The sequence below is a fragment of the Sciurus carolinensis genome, chromosome 4, assembly GCF_902686445.1.
Source record: "Sciurus carolinensis chromosome 4, mSciCar1.2, whole genome shotgun sequence".
Taxonomy (NCBI): Eukaryota; Metazoa; Chordata; class Mammalia; order Rodentia; family Sciuridae; genus Sciurus; species Sciurus carolinensis.
Genome location: NC_062216.1, coordinates 10,627,278 through 10,652,781, shown reverse-complemented (window position 1 = coordinate 10,652,781; position 25,504 = coordinate 10,627,278). Strand labels below are relative to the sequence as shown.

Below are 25,504 nucleotides of genomic sequence, written 5' to 3'. Positions count from 1 at the left end.
CTCACAGCCTTCCTGACCTGTGGGGTTAAGGACCCAGTTTTTGTTTGGGGTTTGTTTGTTTGTGTTTCAGTTCTGGGTCAAACCCAGGGCAGCGAGGCAGGTGTTCTACAACTTAGCTACACCCCCAACCCAGGAACCCAGGGTCCAGACTGGGGTGCCCTTCGGGGGCGGAGCTCAGCCTTCTCCCAGAGCAGAGCAGCCTGCGCCTAAACCCTGCCTTTCCTCCTTCCTGCCCGAGGGGCTCCTGGGAGGGGCAGGGCCCAGCTGCTGTTTGCACTGGTGACCTTACTCCCGCTGGGGGTGGAGCCCGCCCCCACACTCTCCCTGCTTCCCCAAAGCCCCTTGGTGCGCAGCAAGAGGGACTCAGCCTGAGCTGCCCCAGCACCAAGGCCACTGCGCCTCCTGCCCAGGGCTTTGTTCCTGAAGAAGGTCAGAGACAACCGAGGCCACAGCACGGCAGCCATGGTAGGTGCCCGTGGTGTGGACACTCAGCCAGCTGGGCTGCATCCAGGCTAGATCTATGACCCGAGTGTGGGAGGACAAAATCAGACTGCATTTGAGGCTGGGAGAGGCCATGGGGACCCTCCTGAAGCAGACTCGAGGCTCTGGGGAGGGGCTGGGGTGCAGGGAGAGGGGCAGGGGAGGAAGGCTGGGCTGGACGCAGCGCCTTCATTAGGTTGCTGGGGAGGTCACCTCACCTCCGGGGTCTCAATTTTGGCTGCTGAAAACAGGAGTAAGATCACCTAGTCCATGTCACTCACGTAGGATCTAAATAAGATGTAAGGATCCCAGCACGGTGGCCTGTAACACAGTGCTGCCCAACCAAGGGGAGTCTTATCTCCAGGACGCTGTGGGTGAGAGGCCAGCAAGACCCTGCCGTTGAGCCTCCCCGATATGCCCCTTCCCTGCTACAGAAGCCCGGTGGGAAAGCTGAGAGCCGGTTGCCAGTCCTCCTTGGGCCACCTGGGTCAGCTCCTGCAGCCCCCTCCCTGGGCCCTGCTCAGCTGCTGGGCCCTCAGAGAGGTGCCCAGGGCAGGGCCGGCTTGAGTCCTGCCTTTTCGGGCTCTGCCCTTGAACTCGTCTAGCCCCCTTGACCTAAGAGTGGGCAGAATTTCCCCTGCAGTCTGCCCAGCTGATCAGAAGGGGTCAAGGAGACAATAACAGGGGGCCCTGCATGTAGTTCTAGAGTTTCCAGTGCGTGTTTGATCTTCCCAGTGGCCCTGATCTGAGAGCAGTTTAGGGCCGAGAGGCGCCTGGGCCCAGCACTGTGGCTCAGCGTCCTCTCTGCAAGGAAGAGGTGGGAGTCGGGGAGACGCGACAGGGCTGGAATTTCAACAGCCTGCTCGCTTGCTGAGACCTGACTTCCCCCCCCCCCACTACAGGTCCATGGGCATAAAGGGGTCCAGTTCCAAAACTGGGCAAGGACCTATGGCTGTTGCCCAGAGATGTACTACCAGCCCACATCTGTGGAAGAGGTTAGAGAGGTGAGTATCCACCCCTGAGCCGCTGCCCTGGCAATGACGACGAGGCAGGAAACAGGACTTGTGGGGCTGAAATCCCACCCCAGCCCCAGCCCAGACCCGCTGGCTGGTTCCCGTCTCTCCCCTGCTCCGGCCAACCTAGAAGCCTGCAGCAACTTCCTCTGCCCACCTCTAACCTGCAGAGCCATGTCCCAAGGACCTCAGCTGCACTCGCTGCTCAGGGCTCTTGTGATTTACACACACGCGCGCACACACACACACGAGTACGGATACTCATGCACACACTGTCACATCCACACGCACACTTGCAGTGAATTTCTGAGAAGAATCGGTGGGTCATAGGGAAGAGCGCTGAGTGTGGGAAAGGCAGGAGCATCGGGAGGGTCCTGGGCGGTGGCTGCAGGTGGGGCAGGGACGCTGGCAGGGCAGAGAGTGGCTTTGAACGGATCAGGGGAGCAACAGACTCCATTGGAGGGAGAGGGAGGGAGCCCGGGGGTGCTGTAGCACACACAAAGGTGGTTCCTACGCAGACCTGTGGCCCTGTGAATCACCAGCAGCAGGAGGTGTCCTAGGCCGAGTTCCCCTGAGGGGGTAGCCGGACCCTTGAGTGGTAGAGGAAGTGCAGGAAAATGGCATTATGCAGTTAAACCTAGGTCTTTATTGCAGAGCACTGTGGCCTTCGGGTGCTGTGCACCAGGTGGGAGGGGGAGAGCTGGCCAAGACCAGCCTGCACAGCATTGCCCATCTCCCGTGTCTCCCGGCCTCCTGGGACCTTGAACACCCTGTGGTGTGAATCGTAAGGCTGGTGTTTTGCGGCACAGATAGGAGGCAGTCAGAGCAGGGAAGACAGTGAACAAATTCATTTAAGTGACATCATTCGTCCATTTATTTATTCATTTGACAATCTTTAGATACCATCAAGTCAAATGCAGTCCCTGCGACTGTCCTCGAGGAGCCCTGATCCCAAGCATGGAGGCCAAGGTCCCTGTAGTCAAGCTAAGGAGCTCGGGTCTTATCCTCCTTAGGACCCCGGGCGCCCTTGGGAGGCTCTGTGCCTCAACCTGCAGCAGAGAAGGAACCAGAGCGGCAGGTTGGGAGGGCCCCTTGGGTGTCCACCCAGCCCCACCACCACCCCCCACCCCCCACCCCGCCACCCCCGGCTCTCTTTCTGGAGTGCCTGCCTGGCACAGCAGTCTGGAGCTGGTGGAGTCCCTGAGGCCTGGTGCATCTCCCAGGTTACCTGCGCCCCCTGCAGGCCAGGACAGGGCCCTGCGGGTTCTCTGGCTGCCCCTCTGACTCTTGCATCGCCTCGGCAGGTACTGGCCCTGGCCAGGCAGCAGAACAAGAAGGTGAAGGTGGTGGGTGGTGGCCACTCGCCCTCGGACATTGCCTGCACTGATGGCTTCATGATCCACATGGGCAAGATGAACCGGGTCCTCCAGGTACGGAGCCCTGGGCTCACCCTCTGCTGGCCCTAAGCTTGACAGGCTTGACCTTCACCCCAGGCCCCAGGGTGCATGCTCCTCAGCCTTTCCCCTCAGCTTTCAACACCTCACTGCCCCTGAGGCCCCAGAGTAACACCCCGATTCCTGGACTCTCCTTGCACACTCCTCACCTGAACCCTCCCTGGATTTGAGGAGGCCTCAGGTCAGGTCGGCCCAACCACTATGGCCCTGGAGAAAATGTGGGCTCCCCTCTCCTGCCAGATCCTCCCCTCCACTTTGTTACAATTGGAGCAGGGAGTCAGATTCCCAAAAGGCAGACTTGCAATGACAAATTCTGAGAGACCTGAAGTGCATGTACCTAGCTTTAGAAGTGGAGAAAAATTGAAGATCAGAGAGGGTCAGTGACTCACAGTGAGTCACACAACCAAACATTAGCAAAGCTGGGCACAGACCCAAGACAGACACTAGCTCTGTGCTGGGATGATTTCCATGCAATCCAACTTACACCTGATACCTGTCAGCAACTCGGGGTTCTGGACAGGTGTGTCCCTTGTTAGAACTCCTTTTCTCACCTTCTAAGGTCAGCGCCCCTAACCTGTAATTTTTGGCAAATAATCTCCCCTCCCAAGTCCACTAGGAAGGATCTGAGTTTCTCTTACTGTTTTCTCGTTTGCTCAGACTGACAGTCTCTACCTCTTAGAAAACATCTGGGCCAAGCTATCAGTCATGGCAGTAATTAACTGTGATTGCTAATTAGTAAGGACCGAGCTCTAGCAATTGATTTCACTGAGCTCTGTGCTCTGGGTCCATGGAATGAGCACGTGCTTTGGAGTCTGACAGATGTGGACTCCCATCTCATTTCCACCACCAATGTTTGTGTGATCTTGGACAAGTGACTTCAAGTCCCCGAATCTCAGCCTCACGGATGTAAAATGCAGAGGCTGCTCCTCCCTAGCCCTCAGGGCCACTGTGGGGATCTCAGGCAGCATGCTTGCTGCTTGGTGGGCACCACACAGATGCTACCTCTCTGCCCTTCCAGTTCCCGGCCTTTGCCTGGGTCTTCCTGGGGTGAGAACAAGTGGAGAATTTGAACTCCATTTGGGATAGTCAAGAGCCTATGGAGCAGGCCCTCTTTAGTTGGATACTTCGCACGGGAACATAGAGAAGTCCCATGGTGCCAGTCTGCACCGGCGGCGGGATCCTAGTCCTGGCTCTGCCGTGTGAGCCCGGGCAAAACTCTCCCAGGTGTGCCTCCCCCTCCACCCAAGCTCCAGCATCCTTGGCTCCAAGCCCCTTCAGGCTGCCTGCAGCAGGAGCTAGCTTGAGCTGATCACCAAGTGGGACAGACACTCATATTCCCGAGAAACCTGGCTGCAGGGGCGAGGGCCCAGTGACTCCCAGCTCTGCTGGCCTCTTGCAGGTGGACAAGGAGAAGAAGCAGGTGACCGTGGAGGCTGGCATCCTCCTCACAGACCTGCACCCCCAGCTGGACAAGCATGGCCTGGCTCTGTCCAAGTAAGAGCCCCTACCCCATTCCCAGGTGGGCCAGGGCTGCCCACCACCCGCTGCACTGGAGGAAGGATCTGGGGGATTCGGGAAGAGTGTTTCTCAGGTGCTCCTCTTCTCTGGATCTCTATTCTTGCCCCTCAGGATGTCTGTCTCTTCATCCCCTCTGGGTCCAGGGGCTCTTTTGTGGGAACAGAAAGAAGCATGCCTGAGTTGAGCTGCACATTACATAACAGTCCAGAGCAGGAGTGGCACAGCCGTGCATTAAGGGTTTCTGAAAATTTTCAGCAAGCAACTCTAGGGATCAAAACACAAGGATGTGCAAAATAAGCACTCAGGGAACAGAGGAACGTGGTGACCAAGTCACGGAGCTTCCTGGCATGCCCGGCCATGGCCTCAATTGTCCCCCCACCCAAATGTGGTGTCAGTGCTGGTTTGGGTGCAAACCAGGGGATTTCCACTGAAGCAAGTCAAATGCAGCCCACGGAGTAACTCTCTGTGCATTTCAACCATTAGCAACAGGAGGTGGGTGTTTGCTAAGCCAGTGCCACAGTCTTGTTACAGCTGAAACTCCACCACAGAAGTCTGAACTTGGCCTTGGCGCCTCAGGCTTATCACAGGGCCTGGGCATTGCAACTCTTTTGCACTCTGGAAACCATCTGCTCCTGCCTCTGTAAGGTCACAGCAGTGCCAACTGTCAGGGAGCATCTGCCTGTGCAGACCTTGTCCAGGCCCTGCAGAGGCAAAGCCCAGACCCCACCCATAATGACCCCCAGCCAGGGGCAGACAGGGGCAGACACTGGCCAGTTCAGGGCAGGGCAGAAGCTTCAATGTCGGTCAAGCAGCCAGGGTAGTGTAGGCCCCCAGGTGATCCTGAGGTCAGCCTTGGCAGGAGGAGAATGGTGCCTGCCGGGGATTGAAGACGACTAGACATTAATCAGGGAAAAGAAAGGAGGAAGGGATTCCAGGTCCAGGAAACAGCAAACCCTGTTATCCCCACCCTCTGGGGCCAAAGTCTTGGCCTTCCGGTGGGTCCCCATTTACCCACCTTGGTATATTCAGAAGGAGCAACATCACCAACTAACCCAACCATGGTGGACAGGGGTAGCCGGGACGGTGAGCAGAGGGCAGGTGAAGGCTAAACGTTGCTTAAGTTTCTCTCACCTCTTCCTGCTCTGCCAGGGCAGCCCCCAGGGCTCATCTCTCCCAGGAAGAGATGAAGGGAGGTTTCCAGCCATTGTCAAACAGCCTTGAAATGGGAAACGTAGGCCTTGGTTCTCTTGCAGCGGGGGCAAGACCAGGTCAAATGCCCACCCTCCCATTTCCTGCTGGTGAGACCCAGCAGTGTGTGGGACCCTGGGCTACCTGGGTTGTTGAATCACCACAGCGTAGCCCCACTGCATGGCTGTCCCTGAATATGAATATTTGTTTCCTTCTCCCTTAAGCTAGTGCTGAATGTCTCAGAAATTTCCCAGAACGTAAGGTTTTCTTTGTTTTTTAAACTTCTGCTCCACTCCTCCTCCTTGACCCTGAGATCTGGGCAGTTTCTAACTCCCGCCCCCACAGCACACGCCTCCTGAGGGTGCTGCTCCCATTATGGATTTGTTGCCTGGGCCCACAGAGCTCCTCTTCCCATTCTGGGGCTTGGAGCCCCGGGCTGAAGGATCTAACTCTATCCTGAGGCCCCCCAGGAGCCCCTCCAGGTGTCCCAGCAGGAGAGGGGCAGCCTCCTCATCCTCTCCCCCTCGGAGCTCAGGGACGCTCCCGGCTCCAACCCTTCTGGGACGCCTGTTGGGTGCTTGGAACCTCTAGTTCTGTGAGGACTTCACAGGCTGGCTACAGAGGAGGCTCTGTGAAAGCTTGTGGCATTGGTCAGTGGAAAGATGCGGATGGACGTTGGAACATGGCCTCATAGGCTGGAAAGACCCCAGATCCCAGGCAACTGGCCTCCCTTCAGACCACACCATGTCCCCCTGGCTCCTCCGACAGTCCACTGAGATGAGGAAACTGAGGCACAGAGAGAAGAAGGGTCAGCCATGCTGCCCAGACTCCAGGGTAGATATGGGGTCTCTACTCATGCCGGGGGCCTATTGTCCTGAGAAGCCTAACGGGTCTCTGGTGTCCCTCTTGTTCCCTCCTGCTGAGCGCAGCCTGGGAGCCGTGTCAGATGTAACAGCAGGTGGCGTCATTGGGTCTGGAACCCACAACACGGGGATCAAGCATGGCATCCTGGCCACTCAGGTGGGTCCACAGCTGCCACAGCAGAGCAGGTACTGCACTGTGCGCCTCGAAGCCAGCCCATCTCCCTTCTGATGGAGACCTGACAGGGGCCCTCCAGGGACATAGTTTCTTTCTCTAAACTTCGTCCACACTGAAGGGGCCCTAGGCCTGCTGCTAACAGTCAAGAGGGGCCCTGCTCGCTCCTCTCCAGAGCCTTGTAGGCACCAGGTGGCAAGGGAAAGCCAGGGCAGGGCTGCCATCCCATCCCCAAGCCCGAAGCCCAGTCAGGGATAGGACTCCAGTGTAGCAGGTGGGGTCAGGGATCGGGACAGCGCAGGGAACCTGTGGCAGAGCCCACCCAGGTGGGCCAGGGATGTCTGGCCTTTACTGAAACACATTTCTTGAACTTCATGAGGGTCCAGCTTGGGGAAGAGACAGGGCTGGAACTCAAACCTGCAGTCTCAGCCCCACTCCACCCCCCACCGGCCAGTGCCCGTAGGTAGATTGCTCAACTTTTCTGGACATCGCTGTGAAAACGGTCAGCCAAAATGAAGAGTGCATCCGACTCTCAGAGATAGTGTTGGGGAAATGACCATGAGGTAGCACACATGAAATGGACAGCCACCAAATGGCAGCTCAGAGGATGCCTGTGTCAGGAGCCAACCTTCCAGAGCTTTCAATACTGCCTCAGGAGGGGCCCGCCTGCAGGCACATGGCGTCCTCCTTGGACTCTGCCATTTCCTCCTCAAGGCTGGGTTTACTGCCCAAGAGAGCCCGGTGGCATCCAGGGCTGAAGGCAGCATAGGTACTGCCCCCTCACACACGCACGTGACTGGCGTCCTAGCCCATTGTCCAGGGCTGATGTCAAGCAGTCACCTCATTTTCTACAAAACCATCAGCAGAGAACAAAAGCAATTCTGAGAGACCAAACATCCAAATGCATGTGAAGATTCTCTTTGGAAGCCCTGGAAGCCAGATCTGGAAACCAGGAGGAGGAGCTTGCTAATGGATTTGGCATCTCAGGCCCCTGGCAAGGAGCAAGGGGATGGGACTGACACCGTTAGTGTCCATTTTACACCAAGCAGGTAGCCACGGGATTGACGTTTTCTCTCATCGAATTCTCGCCTGGCTTTCTGAGATGGTCGTTGCTATTCCACCCATTTCACAGATAAGAAAACAGGTCAAAGAACGTGGCAGTCGGTCAGTGAGCAGTGCCCCCGCTTCCGGGTGTTCAGACCCCAACCGGGCGCTGCGCAGGCAGGCCTCCTCTGCTGCTCTGGATCTCAGGCAGAACCTGGCTTCTGTAAAACTCATCATGATGTCCTCACGCCCACAGCTGCCACTGTGCCCCATTTCTGCCACCTTCTCCTCTCTGGTCTTTGGTCACTGTTAATCAGAATTAGTTCGGCTGCATCTTTCTCTCGCTCTGAGCCACCCCGTCGCCAAGTATATGTCAGAAGCAATTTCCATCCAAATTAGCAGGTAGCAGAGTGAGGAGAAGAGGTGAGAGAGGGTCCCTCTGGAAGTGGGGCCAAGGGCAGAGATGCCGTCACCCATTTCTAACCAAAGTTCCGAGCACTAGCAGAAACCCAAAGTTTCTGGTTGGTGTGGCCAAGCAGGAGGATGTAGATCTCAGGAAAAGGGGTCCCTAAGACAGGGGAAGACTCCGCATGGCCAACATGTCGACCAGGAGTAGTGAAGACTGAGTCTGTAGGACCCTGCTCCCAGCTGTGTTGGGACAGCAACTGGCCTGACCCAGAGGCACCCCCGCCCTTACTTTACCTTCTGTGTTAGGCAGCTTTTTGACATTGTGACCAAAATATCTGCCGAGAACAACTTAGAGCAGGAAAGATCTATTTTGATCTGGATTTCAGAGGATTCAGTCCATGGTGGGCCAGATCCATCGCAGACACATAATGGCAGAAGGGTGTGGCAGGGGACAGTTGCTCACCTCCTGGCTGCTAGAGAGCAGAGAGAGAAGCAGGGGCCAGGGACAAGATGAACTCCTCGGGACATGGTCCCATTGGGCTACTTCCTCTAGCTAGGTCCCGCTCCCTGTCGCGCACTCGGTATCAAACTGAATGGATTAAATGGATGGATCCATGGATGAGATCAGAGCCTCCTTGATCCTGTCCCTTCCCCCAAGCCCACCTCTGGACGTTGCGGCCCTGGCCACCGTGTCTTCAACACATGAGCCTTTGGTGGACATCCAAGATCCAACCCACAACCAAGCCGCTCCCCAGGAACTGTCTGCTCCGGCAGCCCAGCCTACCCGCAGCGCACCTCTGCACAGGGGAGGCTCCCTGCCTCCTGGCTGCGAGGCCATGGAGTGTGGGGCGGCCTTTCCCGGCACACACTGGGTGAGGCTGCTGAGGGCCGGTGCCCACCCAGAGGCAGCCGCCTTCCCTGCTCCCTTTCTGCTTTGAGACTGAGAGGGCCTGGGTTTGACAGGAGACGGGGCAGGGGAGTGCCACGTGGTCCTCTGGGAATGGGTGACACCTAGCCTCCCTCCTGAGGCGAGCAGGAAAGTGGGGGCAGTGGCCAAGCAGGTCCTGAAGTGTTGGCTCCTCTCCCACTGCCAGGTGGTGGCACTGACTCTGATGACAGCTGATGGGGTGATTCTGGAATGTTCCGAGTCCAGCAATGCAGAGGTGTTCCAGGCCGCGCGGGTGCACCTGGGCTGCCTGGGCGTCATCCTCACCATCACCCTGCAGTGCGTGCCCCAGTTCCACCTGCAGGAGACGTCCTTCCCCTCGACCTTGAAGGAGGTACTGGTCCCTTGCTCACCACTGCTCAGCCTCAGGAGAGAAGTCGAGGACTTCAACACGTAGGCCACACCCCACTGATAGTCCCCACAGTCCCCAAGAATCAGAAGGGATCTGATCACTCCTTTCCTTAGCCCTGGGGAGACTACAGCCTGAGCCCTATGGCAGTGAACCCTAGAGGAACTGCTGAGGGGGACAGACAGGTGGGCAAGAAGGGGGTCTGCCACAGGAGGCAAGTGCCAGAGGAGAGCCAGGAGAGGACATGCCCAGGATTCCCTGCACACTGGAGTCTCCGCCATCATGGAACCTCCCCCGCAATAGTCTGTTTAGAGGCCCTGTCCCCACGTACAGTCCCGTTCTGAGGAACTGGAGGGTAGGACTTCAGCATAAGAATTCAGGTTGGGGATGGAACACTATTCAGCTCACAGCAGAGGTCGTGAGTCTCCTCGTGAGAGTGTGGACGACCCAAGGAGAGTGGCTGTGGGTGAGAAGGGAAGGGGTCCAGGGTACAGGAGCCATCAGGGGATGAGAGGGAGAAGAGGGATCGTGAAGGAAACCAAGGGGCCCTCAGACAGGAAGGAGGACAAGGAGGAGAGGGCGGAGTTCCGGAGGCCACAGGTGCTGGCGTCCCTGTCAGAGGGGCCACACAGCCGGTGCTTCCGGGGCTCGGGGATCAATGCCCAGATCTGAGTGATCATCAGGAGGCCACTGCTGACCTCCAGGAGAACGGCTTTAGCGGGGCGCAGGCAGGTTGTGGGTGAAGGAAAATCACGGGCGAGGAAGAGACGGGTGGTACTGACCACTCCCAGTCAGAAAGGGGCTCCGTCCTGCCTGGCGGTTGAATCTGTTTTCTGCCTCTGACTTAGGTTAGAATTTACTCATTTTGAAGCTGACTGTTTTGACCCAGAGATAAAGGGGTTGCTTCTTTTTGCCAGAGGACTGCATCTGGACCCCAGGTTCCTTTTCAGATACCAGAGCTGAGTGCACGGGGGTCCTCTAACACCCAGCCCACCCTCTCTGCTTCCCCCTTTGGCTCTACAGAGATGGGCTGCGATTGATTCCAGCCAAGTCCCTGTTCCATTACAGCCTCACCTTGGGCTGCCTTCCCCACCCCAACATGCACACAAGCACACACGTGCACATGCACACACGTGTGCACACTCTCGCACCCGCACACACGTCAGCTGACAGCTCTGTCCTTGGAACCTCCAGTTCACCTCAGCATGGAGACTTGTAACTGAGGACATTCTTGAAAACTCAAAGTGACTTTTAAGCACTGTTTCCAAGTTCCCAGTTTGAAACAAAGTTTCAAATTGTTTCTAAGTTCCCGATTTCTTTGATGTTAAAAGGCTGTGATGACACATGAGAAATAACAATTGCCATCTCCTCTGCTGAAAGAGAAGCCAGAGAGCTGCACATGTGCACACGCATAATTACACAGGGGAAGATCTCACAGGAAAAAAGGGGTTCTGGGGGGAAGGCCAGGCCCCAAGTCTGACTGTGCTGCTTCTCTGTGTGACCTTGATCCTGTGCCTCAAATATCTGGGGCCTCAGTTTCATAGTGTTTTACAGGTGAGGTTGGATTGATGTTTCCAAGGTCTTTCTGGTCAGACATCCTATGAGCCAACGAAGTTCCCTGGTACAGAGGGTCATGTCCTGCATTGTCCCTCCTGGAGTGCCTGATGAAAGCGCTTGGGCCTTGTCCCCAAGGAGGACATGAACTCATTCAGTTCATCCTGCAAGGATGTGGGGAGCAAGATTTTGCTCCACCCACTCGGCGACCAGTCAATGTCCTTGGTGGCTTCTCTCCTCCAGAGATTCTTGTCAGGTTTAAATGGGTTCTTGTACAGATCCTCATTGCCTTTGCACCTCACAGACAATCCCCAACTCCTTCTCTCTCTGACATCTTTGGATAAAATACCAATCCACCTACCCTGCTGACAGGTGTGTTCAGAGTCTCAGGTCTGAGCCAATCCTGAACTCTCCAGGCTGGGTATCCTGGTCACACCTGATTGACTGACAAGTGTTATCTCCTCCTCTGGACGTTTATCCCCTTCCTCTTGGTGCTGGGTGATCAGTTCTGAAGCTCAGAGATCTCCTCTGAGGCATCCTTTGCTCCCCCAGCATCCATGAAGTACATGGAAGTGCTCAATCCAAAGTAACTCAATTGATCAAGACTATTGATCATCCTTTTCCAAGATCTTCTCCATCTCCTCCCACCCCAGCTGGACGGGGGTCACCTCTGATCCAGTTCTGTGCTCCCCCATACTGATTCTCCTAAAGACATCTCAGTAACATTGTTGAATGTTGATTGCAACCCTAATAAAGGAAGGGTCATTCTCAAGCCCTGAAAGAGTCAAAATCAACTCTTTCATGGTGGAGGACAGTAGGGTGAGGTCAGATGTTGGTCCAGTTGTGTGACCATGCTGCTGAGAATGATCTGTCCTTATGCTTCTTAACAATAAATTCTCAGCATTTCCTACTCTTGGTAGCCTCGATCACATGAAATCACTGTAACTAGTTCCCAAAAGCCAATCCTAGAGCATTATTAGTCTAAATTTGAGGGACAGAGCATTCTAGAACCCTTCTTGCCAATAGCTAGCCATGCAGCATTTCCCCTGGGGCTAAAATCCTTTGATGATGCTCCCAGGAAACCCAAGTCAGAGCAAGGAAATCCATGATCCCAGGGATCCTCATTCTCCAGATGGGATAGTTTGAGAGCCCTGATGGAAGAGTTGATATGGTTCCACTGTCAACAACCCTGAGGGCTAGGTGAGTACCACAGAGGGTACTGTGCCTGGGTTAGTGCTAAGTTGCCCTTGCATCATGGAATCCAGGTGGGAAGTTAGACAGGCCTGTCTTGGGAACCAGAGCTAAGAAAAGGGCATGATATTTGCTGCTGGAATTTGGGACTTGAATCCAGAACTCGTTCCAAGACCAGAACTCTTCCCCAACTCCACAACTGGCGATCAGCCCCAAAATCTATACTTTGATCACAACTTGACTGTATCTACTTAATGAGTTTCAGGGAGATAATTCTCTCAATATGTCAGTGATGAGCCGTGTCAGAGAAGGACTCACCTGTTCACTCATTAAGGGTATAAGAGATAGTGATGGTGACAATAATGACAATGACAACATAAGAGTGACTGTTCTAGAAACTGGTTTATGCCTATCTAATGCTTAACATGGGCCCAGTTCCACCTTAAGCACTTCCTGGCCATTAACTCACTTAATCTTCATGACACTCCTGGTGTGGGTACTGCTATTAAGTCCATTTTACAGATGAAGACCTTGAAGCAGAGTGAAAGGTAACAACTTTCCCAAATGAGTAATTGTTCAAGGTAGGACTCACAAGAAGACACTTGGGTCCACTAAGCTACGTAGGGAAGTCAACCTGTACGTGGACCATTGTAACACCCAGCATATCTGAAGAGTCATTCCGTGCCATTTGGCCATGTTCAGACAATTTTAAGTGTTTCCTTTTGAAGGAGAGAGACTGAAACACACCTCAGCCCTGCTTTCCAGTGTTCCCTACCACCTTGTGTGACCAGCACAGTCCCTTCCCTTTCCTCTTGCTCTTCCAGGTCCTGGACAACCTGGACAGCCATCTGAAGAAGTCCGAGTACTTCCGCTTCCTCTGGTTCCCGCACAGTGAGAACGTCAGCATCATCTACCAGGACCACACCAACAAGGTGAGTGTGGCGGCCTGCCCGGCCACGCCCAGCATCGTGGAGAGGGTGCTACCCAGCCCCAGAGTGACGACGCTTGATGCCATCCTGGTGGAGGGGACTGGGGGTACGGCTGAATTTAAGGAAGTGAGCAGAAAGGCAGAGGGTGGAGGCAAGAAGAGAGGCACCAGCGGGGACCCAGGGTGTCTGAGAGTGGGGACCCACTGGGTGTGTTCAGGGTCAGCCTAGACGTAGGGAGATGAAACAGAGGACAGGGTAGGACAGACGAGAGTCCTGGGCAGCTGGGCTGGACCTCAGAGACCTTTCATATATGCGTTCTTCCCTCCACCACCCCACCTCCAACCGCAGAGTGGAAGAGACGGCTAATCTAACTTTCCCACATCCTTCGTCAACGGCCGCTTCTCAGCAGAAGAAAACAAAGGCATCACCCAGATGAACGTTGATGGGCCACAGCCCCTCCTGTTGTGGGCAGCGTAGGCTCATAAAGGGTGACTGCTGGGCCCCTGGCTTGTGGGCTCTCCAGAGAAGGGAGAGATGCACATCTTTGCCTCGTGCAAAGTAAATGGGTAAACACTTGGAGAGAGAAGCATGAAGCAATAGGTTAGATCTGGATCTGTCTGCAGGAAGGAAGGCTTTCTCCTCCCCCTTCCTCCCGCCTCCCCACACAAGCCACTCCTAAGTGCCACATCCATCGGGATGAGTAAGTCAGGAGGCAGCTCAGCCCTGGGGCTGGACTGACCGACGTGCTCTCCTTCCCAGCCCCCCTCTTCTGCAGCCAGCTGGTTTTGGGACTACGCCATCGGGTTCTATTTACTGGAGTTCCTGCTCTGGACCAGGTAGGAATGCAAAGGTACCTTTTTCTGCATCTGCCATAGATGGCCGAAGATGTAGCTCATCAGAAGCAGAATACCCCTGCCTTTAGAGCACACAAGTTGTGCCTGTCTCCTGGGTCTGGGCTGTGGTTTTCATCCCTGGATGCACATTTGAATCACCTGGGGAGCCCGGGACTCATCTTAAGGCCAGTGGAAGTCATTAGAAGGGTTTGAGGGAGGAAGTATTTAAAATGAGCCACTCAGCTGCTGGGGGGTGTGGCTGGCAAGGAGCAGGAGGGAATGTGAAGAGGAACTACAAGCCCATGTGAACGATGCCTATGACGAGGTGGTGGCTGTGGAGAGAGAGGAAATGGATGGATGTATGGATGGATGAATGGATGGATGTATGGATGGATGGATGGATGATGGATGGATTCAAAGTGTATTTTAAAAAAATGAAAAAAGTGGCGTTTTAAGAACTAGAAGTGTCTAGACTGAAGAACAAATAATAACAGGTATGCCCAGGCGTACCCAGGCATAGAGGGGATCATCCAGGCTCCTTAATCAGGATCTGTCTGGGACGGACCCTCTGCCCGTCACTTTAACAGGGTGAGTATTCCAGTGGGGCCAGGACTGTAGATTTATCTCCTAATGGCATGTGACTGAGAGCAGGAGGCATAATATTGACACATAATGGGCACCACATGGAGATGCTTCATTCTGGGTCAAATTTCCAGTGACAGGAGATAAGAAAATAGAGAATTTCATTTTGTCCCTTCTCTGACGTCAACACCTCACCCCCTCCTGGAGGCCATTCCCACTTGTTTCCTGGCCCACTGAAGAGTTTCGTCTCCAGCTTCCGGAGTCCTCTGTGCTTTCCCCAGGGGTGGTCCCACCCTGTGGGCAGGTGCCTGAGCACAAGCCATTTTGCAGTGAAATGTCTGGCATCTGATGCATAAGACTCAATCCCTGGGTTTGGCCATGAGAAAACACAGTGGGAATTAGCCTTAATCTAGAGTCCAGCTTCCTGGCTTCAGAGTCCTGCCGCACTGCCTAGCAGGACTGGGCAAGTCGCTCCACCTCGGCAGACCTCAGTCTTCTCACCTGTAAAGCAGACGTGGTAATAGTATCCACAGCAGAGTTGCAGTGAGATTGTGTAAAACTCTTAGGCAACCCTGGGCCCACAGAGGATGCGCCGAGTGCTGGCTGTTATCCTTCGCTCCGAGTGGCGCTACCCTCATTTACCCTACTTCAGGGTCTTGCCCCCCAACTCCCCACTACAGAGGACACTGCTCAGGGGCCTGCAGAACCCGAGTGAGCACATCTAGGACGAGCACTGTGGTCATCCACTGGCCCTCAGGTCATCCTAGCCCCTCTGCTGGGTCTGCCCCAAATGCATCCACGTCTCTCTGTCCTCGTAGCCCCACGATGGTCCTTCCCCGCCTTCCGCCTCACCCCTCACCCTCCACCCAGCTGCCAGGATGGTCATTCCAAAAGACAACCTGGATCCTATCGCCTCCTGCCTCAAGGCAAATGGGAGCCTCCTTAAACTAAAATTCACAAGCCATGCAGTTCAGCCTTCTCAGAGGGCAATTTAGCAGTCCTGTGTGTATTCAGCCTCTGCAACCTTGCCCCCAGTCTAACTGAACGTTTTTACCACTCCTCATTCCCCCTCATCCCAAACCCAACCCCGGAAAACGCTCATCGGCTCGCTGTCCCTATCAATCTGCCTATTCTGCACACTTCATGTAAATAGAATTAGATGACACATAACCTTTGGGTCTGTTTCTTTGACTTTGTGCTCTATTTCCAAGGTCCTTTGTGTTGTAGTATGTCTCTACTTCATTCCTTTTATGGCCAAATAATATTCCATTGTGTGGCTAGACCACGTCTGGTTAACTGATTCTTCAGTGAATGGGCATTTGGCTTGTTTCCACTTTGGGACACCCCTGGATAATGCTGCTGGGAACATTCATGTATAAGTTTGTGTGTGGACACATTTTCAGTTCTTTGGGTACAAGCCTAGGAGAGGAAATGCTGCATTAGATGGTAATTCCATACTTAGCTTATTGAGAAACAGTCAATTTTCCCAAGGAACTGTACCAAGTTACAAGCTCATTAGCAGTTTATGAAGGTTCCAATTTCTCCCCATCCTAACAAAGTCATCCTATTGAATGCAGGCAGAGTGGTAACTCATTGTGGTTTTCCTTATAATCTCTCTGATAATAATGATATTCAGCATCTTTTTGAGTGCTTGTTGGCCATTTGTGTATCACATTTGGAGAAATGTCTAATTCAGATTTTTTTGCCCATTTAAAATTTTGAATTATTTGACTTGTTACTAATGCATTTAAGAGTTTTTTAAAATATATTCTAGATCTAGTCCCTCAGCCAATATATTTTCTCTCATTCTATGATTAGTCTTTCTACTTTTTGAATGGTGTTCTGTGAAGCACAAATAATTTTAATTTTGATGAAGTCCAATTTATTCTTTTGTTGTTGTTGTTTGTGTATTGCCTCTAAAAAAAATCTCCTAACCCAAGATAATGAAGATTTTATTCTAAGAGTTTTATAGTTTACACTTTCAGTTCTTCCATTGCTCTGATCATTGTGTACGGTGTGAGGTAGGGATCCAACTTTGTTCTTTTGCTTGTGGATATCCAGTTGTCCCAGTACCATTTGTTAAAAAACTTTTTCCCATCAAATTATCTTTGTGCTTTTGTCAAAAATCAATTGACCAGCTATGCCAAGGTGTATTTCTAGACTCTCAATTCTATTCCCTTGATCTATATGTCTGTCCTTAGCCCACTGCAACACCGTCTCAACTCCAGTAACTTTGTAGTAAGTTTTGATTCAGAAATTGTGAATGGACCTGAGTCCACCTCCTTCATCATTTTCCCCTCTTGCCTTGAGTTGAAATCAGCCTTTGCTCCTGGAGTTTTTCCTTTTTTTTTTTTTTTTTTTTTTTTTACCAGAGATTGAACAAGGGGCACTTAACCACTGAGTCACATCCCCAGTCTTTTTTAAAGGTATTTTATTTCAAGACAGGGTCTCACTGAGTTACTTAGCACCTCACTAAATTGCTGAGGCTGGCTTGGAACTCACAATCCTCCTGCCTCAGCCTCTAGAGCCACTGGGATTACAGGTGTGTGCCTCCCTTAGTAATTACCTGGGCAGCTCTAGTTCCATTTCCAGGGACAAGGACTTGGGACAGGAGACTCCATGGGTTTCTTCTTCCTCCACGGTCTTTCTCTTGTCCATGTGGTGAGCTCCCAGCTACCTCTCCACTCACTGCTCAAACCTTCCACCTTCACTAAGCCCTCCACTGAGTTAGTCCTGCTTCCATGCTCCTCACCTTTTTAGTGAACAAAGTTGCCCACTGCATGAGAGTTCTCAGTCCTTCTGTCCAGCTTCTCATGGCCATCCATATGGTCTTCTTCATCCTCGTACCACCAGCACCCACTGCAGTGAAACTTTAATGACTCCAGAAGGTGATTAGAGCCAGTTCAGCTCAGCGGGACCCTGAGCTGGCCTTTGCCCATAGGGTCATAGTTGGTGGTACCCCAGGGCCCAACATTGGCTGTTCCCACTAAGAGCCTCTGGACCTTGCCCCTGAGTCCCCTGCCAGGACGTGTCCCCTCTAGCAGCCCCTGCCCCAACTCTCAGTTGCAGACCTGAGGTCTTCTTCCTCTGAGGTTGACTTGGCCTCTCTGCTCACAGCCCTGAACATACAAGACTACACAGCTTCAAGGACACAACCTGGAGCTGCTCACCACCCAGGACGGGTCCCCACCTTCCCGAGGCCCTGAGCCCTGAGTGCCCGTGGCGTTGTAGGAGAGCCAGGACCTCGGGGTGTCAGGCTGACCAGGCTGGAATGCATGTCCTGGAGACCCCACCACCAAAGGCAAACATAAATGTTAGCTGGGCACAGCCCACCAAGAGAGCTTCCTCTCCCTCCCCACCACTGGACAGCTGCACGGGTCCTGGGCAGCATGCTACACCAGTCTGAGGAATTTCCTTTGTGTTCTTGGCTTTCCAGCCTAGCTATGGTGAACATGCAGCCTTTTACAAAGAGAAAAAAAGGAACTTGTGCGTATGAGCCTGCATGTGTGTGTGTGGATACAGATTTTGAAGGCATGATATGGCAAGTGAGTTTTCCTAGCATGGACAGCCAGGTGGCAGCTCCTTCCTGGCCTGGGAAGCACAGAGCCCTCCCTTAGTAATTACCTGGGCAGCTCTAGCTCCATTTCCAGGGACAAGGACTTGGGACAGGAGACTCCATTCAGGCACTGGTCCCTACTGGCCACTTAACCCTTACAACAATCCAGGCCTCTCAAGGTGTGGACGGAGGGTGAATACTAGAGTCCAGCAGTGACCTGCTAAAATTAAAACCCCACTTCCCCTTTGCCCCCGAAAAGCTGGTGAGGCTTTGGGACAAAGGCCTTGGTTGCAGTGTGGTGTGAGGTGGCAAGAGGCTGAAAACAATCCCAATAGCCATGAACGGGCGAACCGTGGATTTCAGGGTACAATGTGGTGACTGGAGTCCTAGGCCAAGGCCTGACTCTGGGGTCCAGCGAGTCAGGTCCCGTCACTGCCCCAGAAACCAAACAGAAAGGGCATTGGTGGAAAGCTTGAAAGGGACTTTCATCACCATAGTTGTCCAGGAAGACAAGGGGACCATGTCCTTGGCCCTGTCTTCCAGGGCTGACAGTTTTTATAGAAGGGAATGGAGGCAAAGGTGGGGCATCCACAGAGCCCGAGGGATCAGAGGATGGCACAGCAGCCAGAGCAGGTGATCTTGGCCAGGCCACCACCTCAGGTCAGATGGCTCCTGGTCACCATAAGAAAACTCCTCTTAGCCAAGCATGACGAGGCACACCTGTAATCCCAGCTGCTCAGGAGGCTGAGGCAGGAGGATCACAAGTTGAATGCCAGCCTCAGCAACTTAGCAAGACCCCGTCTCACAATAAAAAAGGGGCTGGGGTTTGGATTCAATCCCTGGTACCAAAAACAAAAGAAGGAAGGAAGGAAGGAAGGAAGGAAGGAAGGAAGGAAGGAAGGAAGGAAGGAAGGAAGGAAGGAAGGGAGGGCGGGCAAGAGAAGGAGGGAGGGAGGGAGGAAGGAAGCTCTCCTTGCCAAGGACACAGTTTTGACTCTTGTCTCAAGTTCTTCATTCATCAGGCCGCTTGCTCCTTACAGTCCAAGGTGACTGAGGAGTTTGGCCCAGAAGGAAAGTCAGAAAGGCCAGAGTGAAAATGGGACCTGGTCAGGGACGAGGCCCTCCCTCATAAAGTCACAGTCCCCTCTCCTTGTCTGCCATGTGGCCTTTGAAGAATGGTTTAGAGCCCCATGCAGCGGGAGGGACCTCCAAGCTGTAAATCAGCAACAAAGGCACCCCGACTGTCGCGTGAGTACCTTGCACACAGCTGGCACACAATAAATGCCAGGATTACAATGATTATGCCCCCTCAACCAGACCCAATGCGTCCCTCCCATCCCCTCCAGCACCTTCCTGCCTTGCCTCGTGGGCTGGATCAATCGCTTCTTCTTCTGGCTGCTGTTCACCCGCAAGAAGGAGAGCAGCAACCTCAGCCACAGGGTCTTCACCTACGAGTGCCGCTTCAAGCAGCACGTCCAGGACTGGGCCATTCCCAGGTAGGCCATTCCCAGGGAGGCCACACCCAGGGCCACCCCAGAGCGGGGCCCCCGTCACTACCATGCAGAGCCTGGAGGGAGGTCGCTGGCCGCCCCCTCCTGCTCTGAGGTCTGGCTTCTCTTCCCCTGGGCTGCATACAGAGAGAACACCAAGGAGGCTCTCCTGGAGCTGAAGGCCATGCTGGAAGCCCACCCCAAGGTGGTGGCCCACTACCCGGTGGAGGTGCGCTTCACGCGGGGGGGACGACATTCTGCTGAGCCCCTGCTTCCAGAGGGACAGCTGCTACATGAACATCATCATGTACAGGTGAGGGGCTCACTGAGAGGCTGGGGCGGGTGGGAAGTGGTCCCCTTGGATTTGAAGGTCTCCTTCCTCAATGTTTCAGTGCTGGCTCTGATGCCACCTTCCCTAGGGGGACTCTGCTTATTCTGACAGCTGGAGATGCTCTCTCTCTCTCTCTCTCTCTCTCTCTCTCTCTCTCTCTCTCTCTCTCTCTCCCTCTCTCTCTCCTTTGAGTTCCTTACAACACTTTCTCTCTGCAGGCACCGATGACGTATCGTGTCTGGTTTATACTATGTTAATGTAATATTCATACTACTTGTGGATTAGTATGATTTAGGGATAACTCTGATGCAGGTATTTATGGGATGACACTGATATCCCATCTCATGAGCCCACTCGAGTCAGTGATCCGGACAGCCTGGAAGGCTGGGTTAAGAGAGAATCCGAGGCTGGGTTTCAGTTTCGTGGGAGAGAGGATCATGCTTGGTGCCATTTGCCCATCTTGAGGCTCTGCCAGGCACAGGCTGGTGCCTGCTGGATCTTTACCCTTCTTAGAGAGGCAGCAGGCTCCAGGATGAGGCTCCTGTCCCTGGGGAGTTGAAGCTCATATGTTCTAAATTGTCTGCCTCCCTATTCCACCTTCATTCATCACAGCCCTCTGACTTTGCATGAGAGCAAATCCCCCTCAGCCTCCCTGAGGGTCTTTCTTCAGTGTATAAGACCCAAACTGGGGAGCCCAAGGGATGATTAAAGAGGGTGCTGCCCCTGAGGGAGTCCCACAGAGGCAGGACAGAGGGTTTCTGGAAGACTGATTGAAGGGACAGTGGCTTGCTTATATGGAAGAGGGGAAACATCTGTGAGCCCCGTACCCCATTTCTCCATCCTCTTCCTCCCTGTGAATTCAAATTCAGCGGTGAGGAGGTCGACGTGGGAATGCATCTCAATGTGTTCATCTGAATCTTTAAAAACGTTTTCCATCAGTCAGTCGTCTGACTTGGCTAGTTGACTGGGCAGTTAGGTCATATGACCATATTCTCCAGGCCTGTACCAGGTTATCCTGAGCTTCCAAGGCTCTGTCAAAAAAGACAGCTACAGCACTGTGCATGTGTATGGGGACACACACACAGTCACGCGTCATTCGACAATGGGGACAGGTTCTAAGAAATGTGTCAGCGGGCACTTTTGTCATTATGAGCATCACTGGGTGCACTTAGGTATGCCTACATGGTACCGCCTACTGCTCCCCTGGCCTGTAGGCTCAGCCTATTGCTTCCAGGCTACTGACCTGTGCAGCATGTGGCCACAGGAAGCAATTGTAACACAATGGTATCTGTGCATCTAAAAGTATCTGAACAGAAAAGGCACCGTAAGATACTAGGTGACAGGAATTTCCATCTGCACATCTTCTGGGACCATAGTAAATGTGGTCTATGACCAACTTTATTTAAAGGCACGATGACTTTCAGGTACCAAGTAAATAAAACAGGAGGAGGAGACACACACTCTTCAAAATTCTTTGGGGATAAGCGATGGCCTCAGGCTGCTGGACAACTGCTGTCCATGTCCTGCAGACAGAGCCAGCCTTGATCCCCACTCACATGCTAAGTCTGGGCAGGGCTCGGGGAAAGTACCTGATGACTGGGTGGGATGCAGGGCAGGGACAGGGTTCACGTCCTTCTGTCACCCCCCACCCCAGGCCCTATGGCAAGGATGTGCCGCGGCTGGACTACTGGGTAGCCTACGAGACCATCATGAAGAAGTTCGGGGGCAGACCCCACTGGGCCAAGGTAGGACCCCTGGGCCCGGCAGCAGGGCAGCAGCTGGGCGCCGTGGCCTCCACCAGAGGGCGCCTCCCCTCCCTTTCCCCTGAGCTCCAGAAACGCTGGGGCTGATCCTCCTTCTCCCACACTCAGCTCCCCTCCCTGCACTCTGGTTCCTACAGATGCCGTGCCCTCGGGTCTCCAGAGAAATGCCAGGTCTTTCACTTTATTTGATTCTCATAGGAAGCCTATAAGCAGGATAAGGCAGGCATCGGTGAGCCCATTTAACAGACAGGAAGGAGCTCTCTCCGCCGTGCTGCGACCACAGCCCTCCACTACGCTGCTCCTGGCCATGGGAATGGCAGTCCAGGGCTGCACGCTAGCCTCTTCCTGCTCTGCGTCCTCCTGTTTGGGTCTCTACGTTGTTCACCTGCGCATGCGTCTGGAGGGAGGGCTGTCTTGCCCTCAGGCTTGGTGCTCAGGGGTGGCTTCTCTGCAGCCCGGCTGACCTGCTGCTTCTGGTTGCTTCCACAGGCCCACAACTGCACCAGGAAGGACTTTGAGAAAATGTACCCTGCCTTTCCAAAGTTCTGTGCCATCCGGGAAAAGCTGGACCCCACTGGGATGTTCCTGAACTCGTACCTGGAGAAGGTGTTCTACTGAAGCGTCGAGCCCCACGCCCACCCCAGCCCACCTTGATGAGGGGGGCGGCCCCGCGTCCGCCTGGCACGAGGGGCAGACCTCCCCTCCAGACCCCAGAGCCAGAGCCGGCTCCTGGAGTCTCCTCTTCTTATCCTCACAGCCCAGTCGGAGGGGTCCTGGCCCCCAGTTCCCTGTTTGCCTCTCTGCCACAGGCCTCCCTTTCTGCACCTGCAATCAGCACCCCAACATAGCATGCTCGCCCGGGAGGTCACATTCGCTCACTGGCAAGGTCTACCCGCCAGCTAGGTGGGAGTGAAGCTCCCAGGTCAGCAGCTGCTGGGGTTCCCCTCCAGCCCCTTAGCAAGTGCGTGGGCACAGGCGGTGGGACCCTCTGCTCTCTCTCACACACAAGGCTCTCAAATGCTCAGGTGATTGCCTACAACTGGTCCTTCCAGAAGGCTCTGCCGGCCTTGGTCTGACCTGCAGCACATCTCTTTCCTGGGCTGTTTGGGAGTGGGGGACCCTCCTGGTGGGACCCTCCCCATCTCAATAAAAGCCAGCAATCGCTTCACTGTGTGTTCCCTCCTCTTCCCCCTTGGTTCACTCTTTGGAGCCTCCTGGCTTCCCCTTGGCCTGCCTGGGACGTGTTCTTCATGTTCCCTTTAGTTAGGGTTTGCTCTACCCGACGCTCTGCAGCCTTCATGGAATGTTCCTTGGCATTCCTTGAAGGTCTGCTATGCACCAAGTGCTTTGGGGCAATTAAAAGAAACTTAAGGGAGCTTTCCACCCTCCAGAAACATATATTAATCATGTATCTTCAGGGGTTAATATCAAGGATACTCAGAGAACTCCTTTACTTTGCCAACAAAAAGGCAAAGTAACAAATAGGCAAAGGGCTTCAATCTTAGACATTTCTCTAAAGAAGATAGAGAAAGGGCCAATAAGCACATGATGCTTAGCATCACGTCCTTGGGGAAGCATAAATAAGCCACGATGAGATGCCACTTCACCCCCAGGAGGGTCCCTATCAACAACTACAAAATTTTAAAGATTAGAAAATAGCAAACGTTGGCGAGAACGTGGGAAGTTTGGGATCTCGTGCTGGGTTGGTGGGACGTAGAACAGCACAGGTGCCGGGGGAAGAGGCGTGTTCCCAGGGGACGTGACCGCAGGGTGTTATAGGCATGTGTGTGCACCCACGTTCACCGGAGCCAAGACATGGCAGCAGCCCGAGTGCGGCTCCATATGTGAACGGATAAGCAAAATGGGGTCTGTGCTGACCAGGGGATGTCCAGTACCTTCCACGCCGTGGATGAACCCCCAGGGCATTGTGCTAAGTGGAACAAGCCAGTCACGAAAGGCAGAGGCCTGGTTCCATGAAATGAAGGTGGCGAGGCACGTTCATGGACTCAAGAGGACGGTGGTTCCCGGGGACCACGGAGCGGGGACAGTGGGGACCTGGGGTCGAGTGCGCACAGAATCTGAGTGGTCTGGGAAGATGTAAACGGTCTGGAGATGGAAGGTGGTGACATCTGCCTGACCCACGTGAAAGGTTTTATAAAAAGCGCTTAAAATGGTAGATTTTATATTCTGTATTTTTTACCCCAAGAGATTTCTATATGAGTTCGGGGAACGAGATCTGCCAAGGATGTTAATAAAGTGAAGGGGGACCACGACGCTGTGTCAGGGGACAGGTCCGCGAGCCTTCCTGGGCTGCAGATCCTGGGAGAGGGCCCGGCCACAGGACCCCAGTCTACCGCCTGGAGCAAGCTCCGTCTCTGCAGCAAAACCAGTGGGGGATTTCGGGGCTCACGGCACAATGAGGACTCAGAGCTCCTGGTTCAAAACTCGTCAAAAATCTCGAGAGGATGACAGCAGAACAGTAAGCTGTTGAGAACGGGGTGCCATCCGTGCAGCCCTCTTGTATAAACAAGCTATTTCGTGAACTGGGCCCCCAGGAAGAGGGCGTGCAAGCACCGAGGATCCAGCAGCCACAGCGGCGCCCTCGACGGCCAGTACAGGTCACACGGGATGTGCTGGGCCCCAGGCTCATCAAGGCTGCTCAGAGATATCTATCTGAGGAACGTGCAGCTGTCCGGAGACCCCATCTATCAAGGACAGGGGACCTAGCCCTGACCCCTCTCCCTCATAATTCACTCCTTCCCTCCTCCCTGCTCCCTCCAGGACCGTTCAGTTTTGGCGGGGACCCAATAAGATTCAAATAAAGTGGAGGGACCAAACCAAAGGAGGACAAATATTTAGCTATCTGAATTTTAACCAATAATGTCCAGGTCCTTGTGTATGAATGCTGAAAAAGCTCTTAAATAGAGCGCTTTCTCGCCACTCGGGGCTGCTTCCCCCCTGCAGCCATTGTATGGGTCTGAGGAGTTGGTCGAGGTCCAGGCTCGAGCTTGCTTTAATAAAACCTCGTTGTGCGATTTGCATTACTGTGTGTTCACTTTGACTCTCCGGGGATTAGTCGGAAGGGGACCCTAACAAAGCGAAGCAGGAGGCCCTTCTGAGCCCAACTCAGGGCGTCCCCTGACAAAGGCCAGCCCTCCCCAGAAGCGCGTGCGGCAGGGTGAAGTGATTACTTTCCTGCATGGTCTTACTAGATTCCGGTATCAAATTATTTAACCAACTACTCGTTACCTGTTGCTGTACAGGTATTTGGAGTTGTGGTTGATCTTTGGACTCAGTTGACCTTAATTAAAACCTTGACCCTTGATGCTGCAGGTGGTCCTCACACAATCAGTTGAAAGGCCTTTGAAACAAAAATTGAGATTTTTGAGAGAAAAAGGAATTTGGCATCAAGACTATGCACAAATGCCAGCCTCCAGAGCTCCTCTGCAGACTTGGGGCCTGTGAAATAACATGAGCCCATGCCTGGAAATGAATCTCTTGACATAAATATAGTCACTGGTTATTTTTTTCTGGAAAACACTAACTGATCCATAATTTTAAAAATGGATTGATGAAGCTCATAAAATGAAAAGAAAAGCAAGTCGAATACTGCTCTGGAAATCGTCAAGTCCAAATCACCCCCACTCATTCTACAGATGAGGAAACTGAGGTTCAGAGAGGTAAAGAAACTTGCCGGACATCACACAGCAAGCTAGGAAAGACAGTGTCTCCGGACTTTTCAGTTTCGCAGTCCTGTTTAACCTACACTTTAATCTTTAAACTCTGAATCTTACATTCTATTCCATAATGTTACTGTGTTTTAAAATTCTAAGTCATGTT

At 53.5% G+C, this 25,504-nt stretch overlaps 1 protein-coding gene across 1 annotated transcript; it reads left to right on the top strand.

Annotated features, from left to right (window-relative positions):
* The first annotated feature begins 212 nt into the window (after positions 1-212).
* Positions 213-22,832, top strand: LOC124983878 (L-gulonolactone oxidase-like). The gene is given in 13 exon segments (XM_047551526.1): positions 213-465; positions 1,383-1,484; positions 2,798-2,923; positions 4,347-4,441; positions 6,583-6,673; positions 9,235-9,420; positions 13,005-13,112; positions 13,869-13,945; positions 19,427-19,576; positions 19,718-19,814; positions 19,816-19,883; positions 21,556-21,646; positions 22,154-22,832. Coding segments are annotated over 13 exon segments (1,323 nt in total). The 5' UTR covers positions 213-462; the 3' UTR covers positions 22,283-22,832.
* The last annotated feature ends 2,672 nt before the right edge of the window (positions 22,833-25,504 follow it).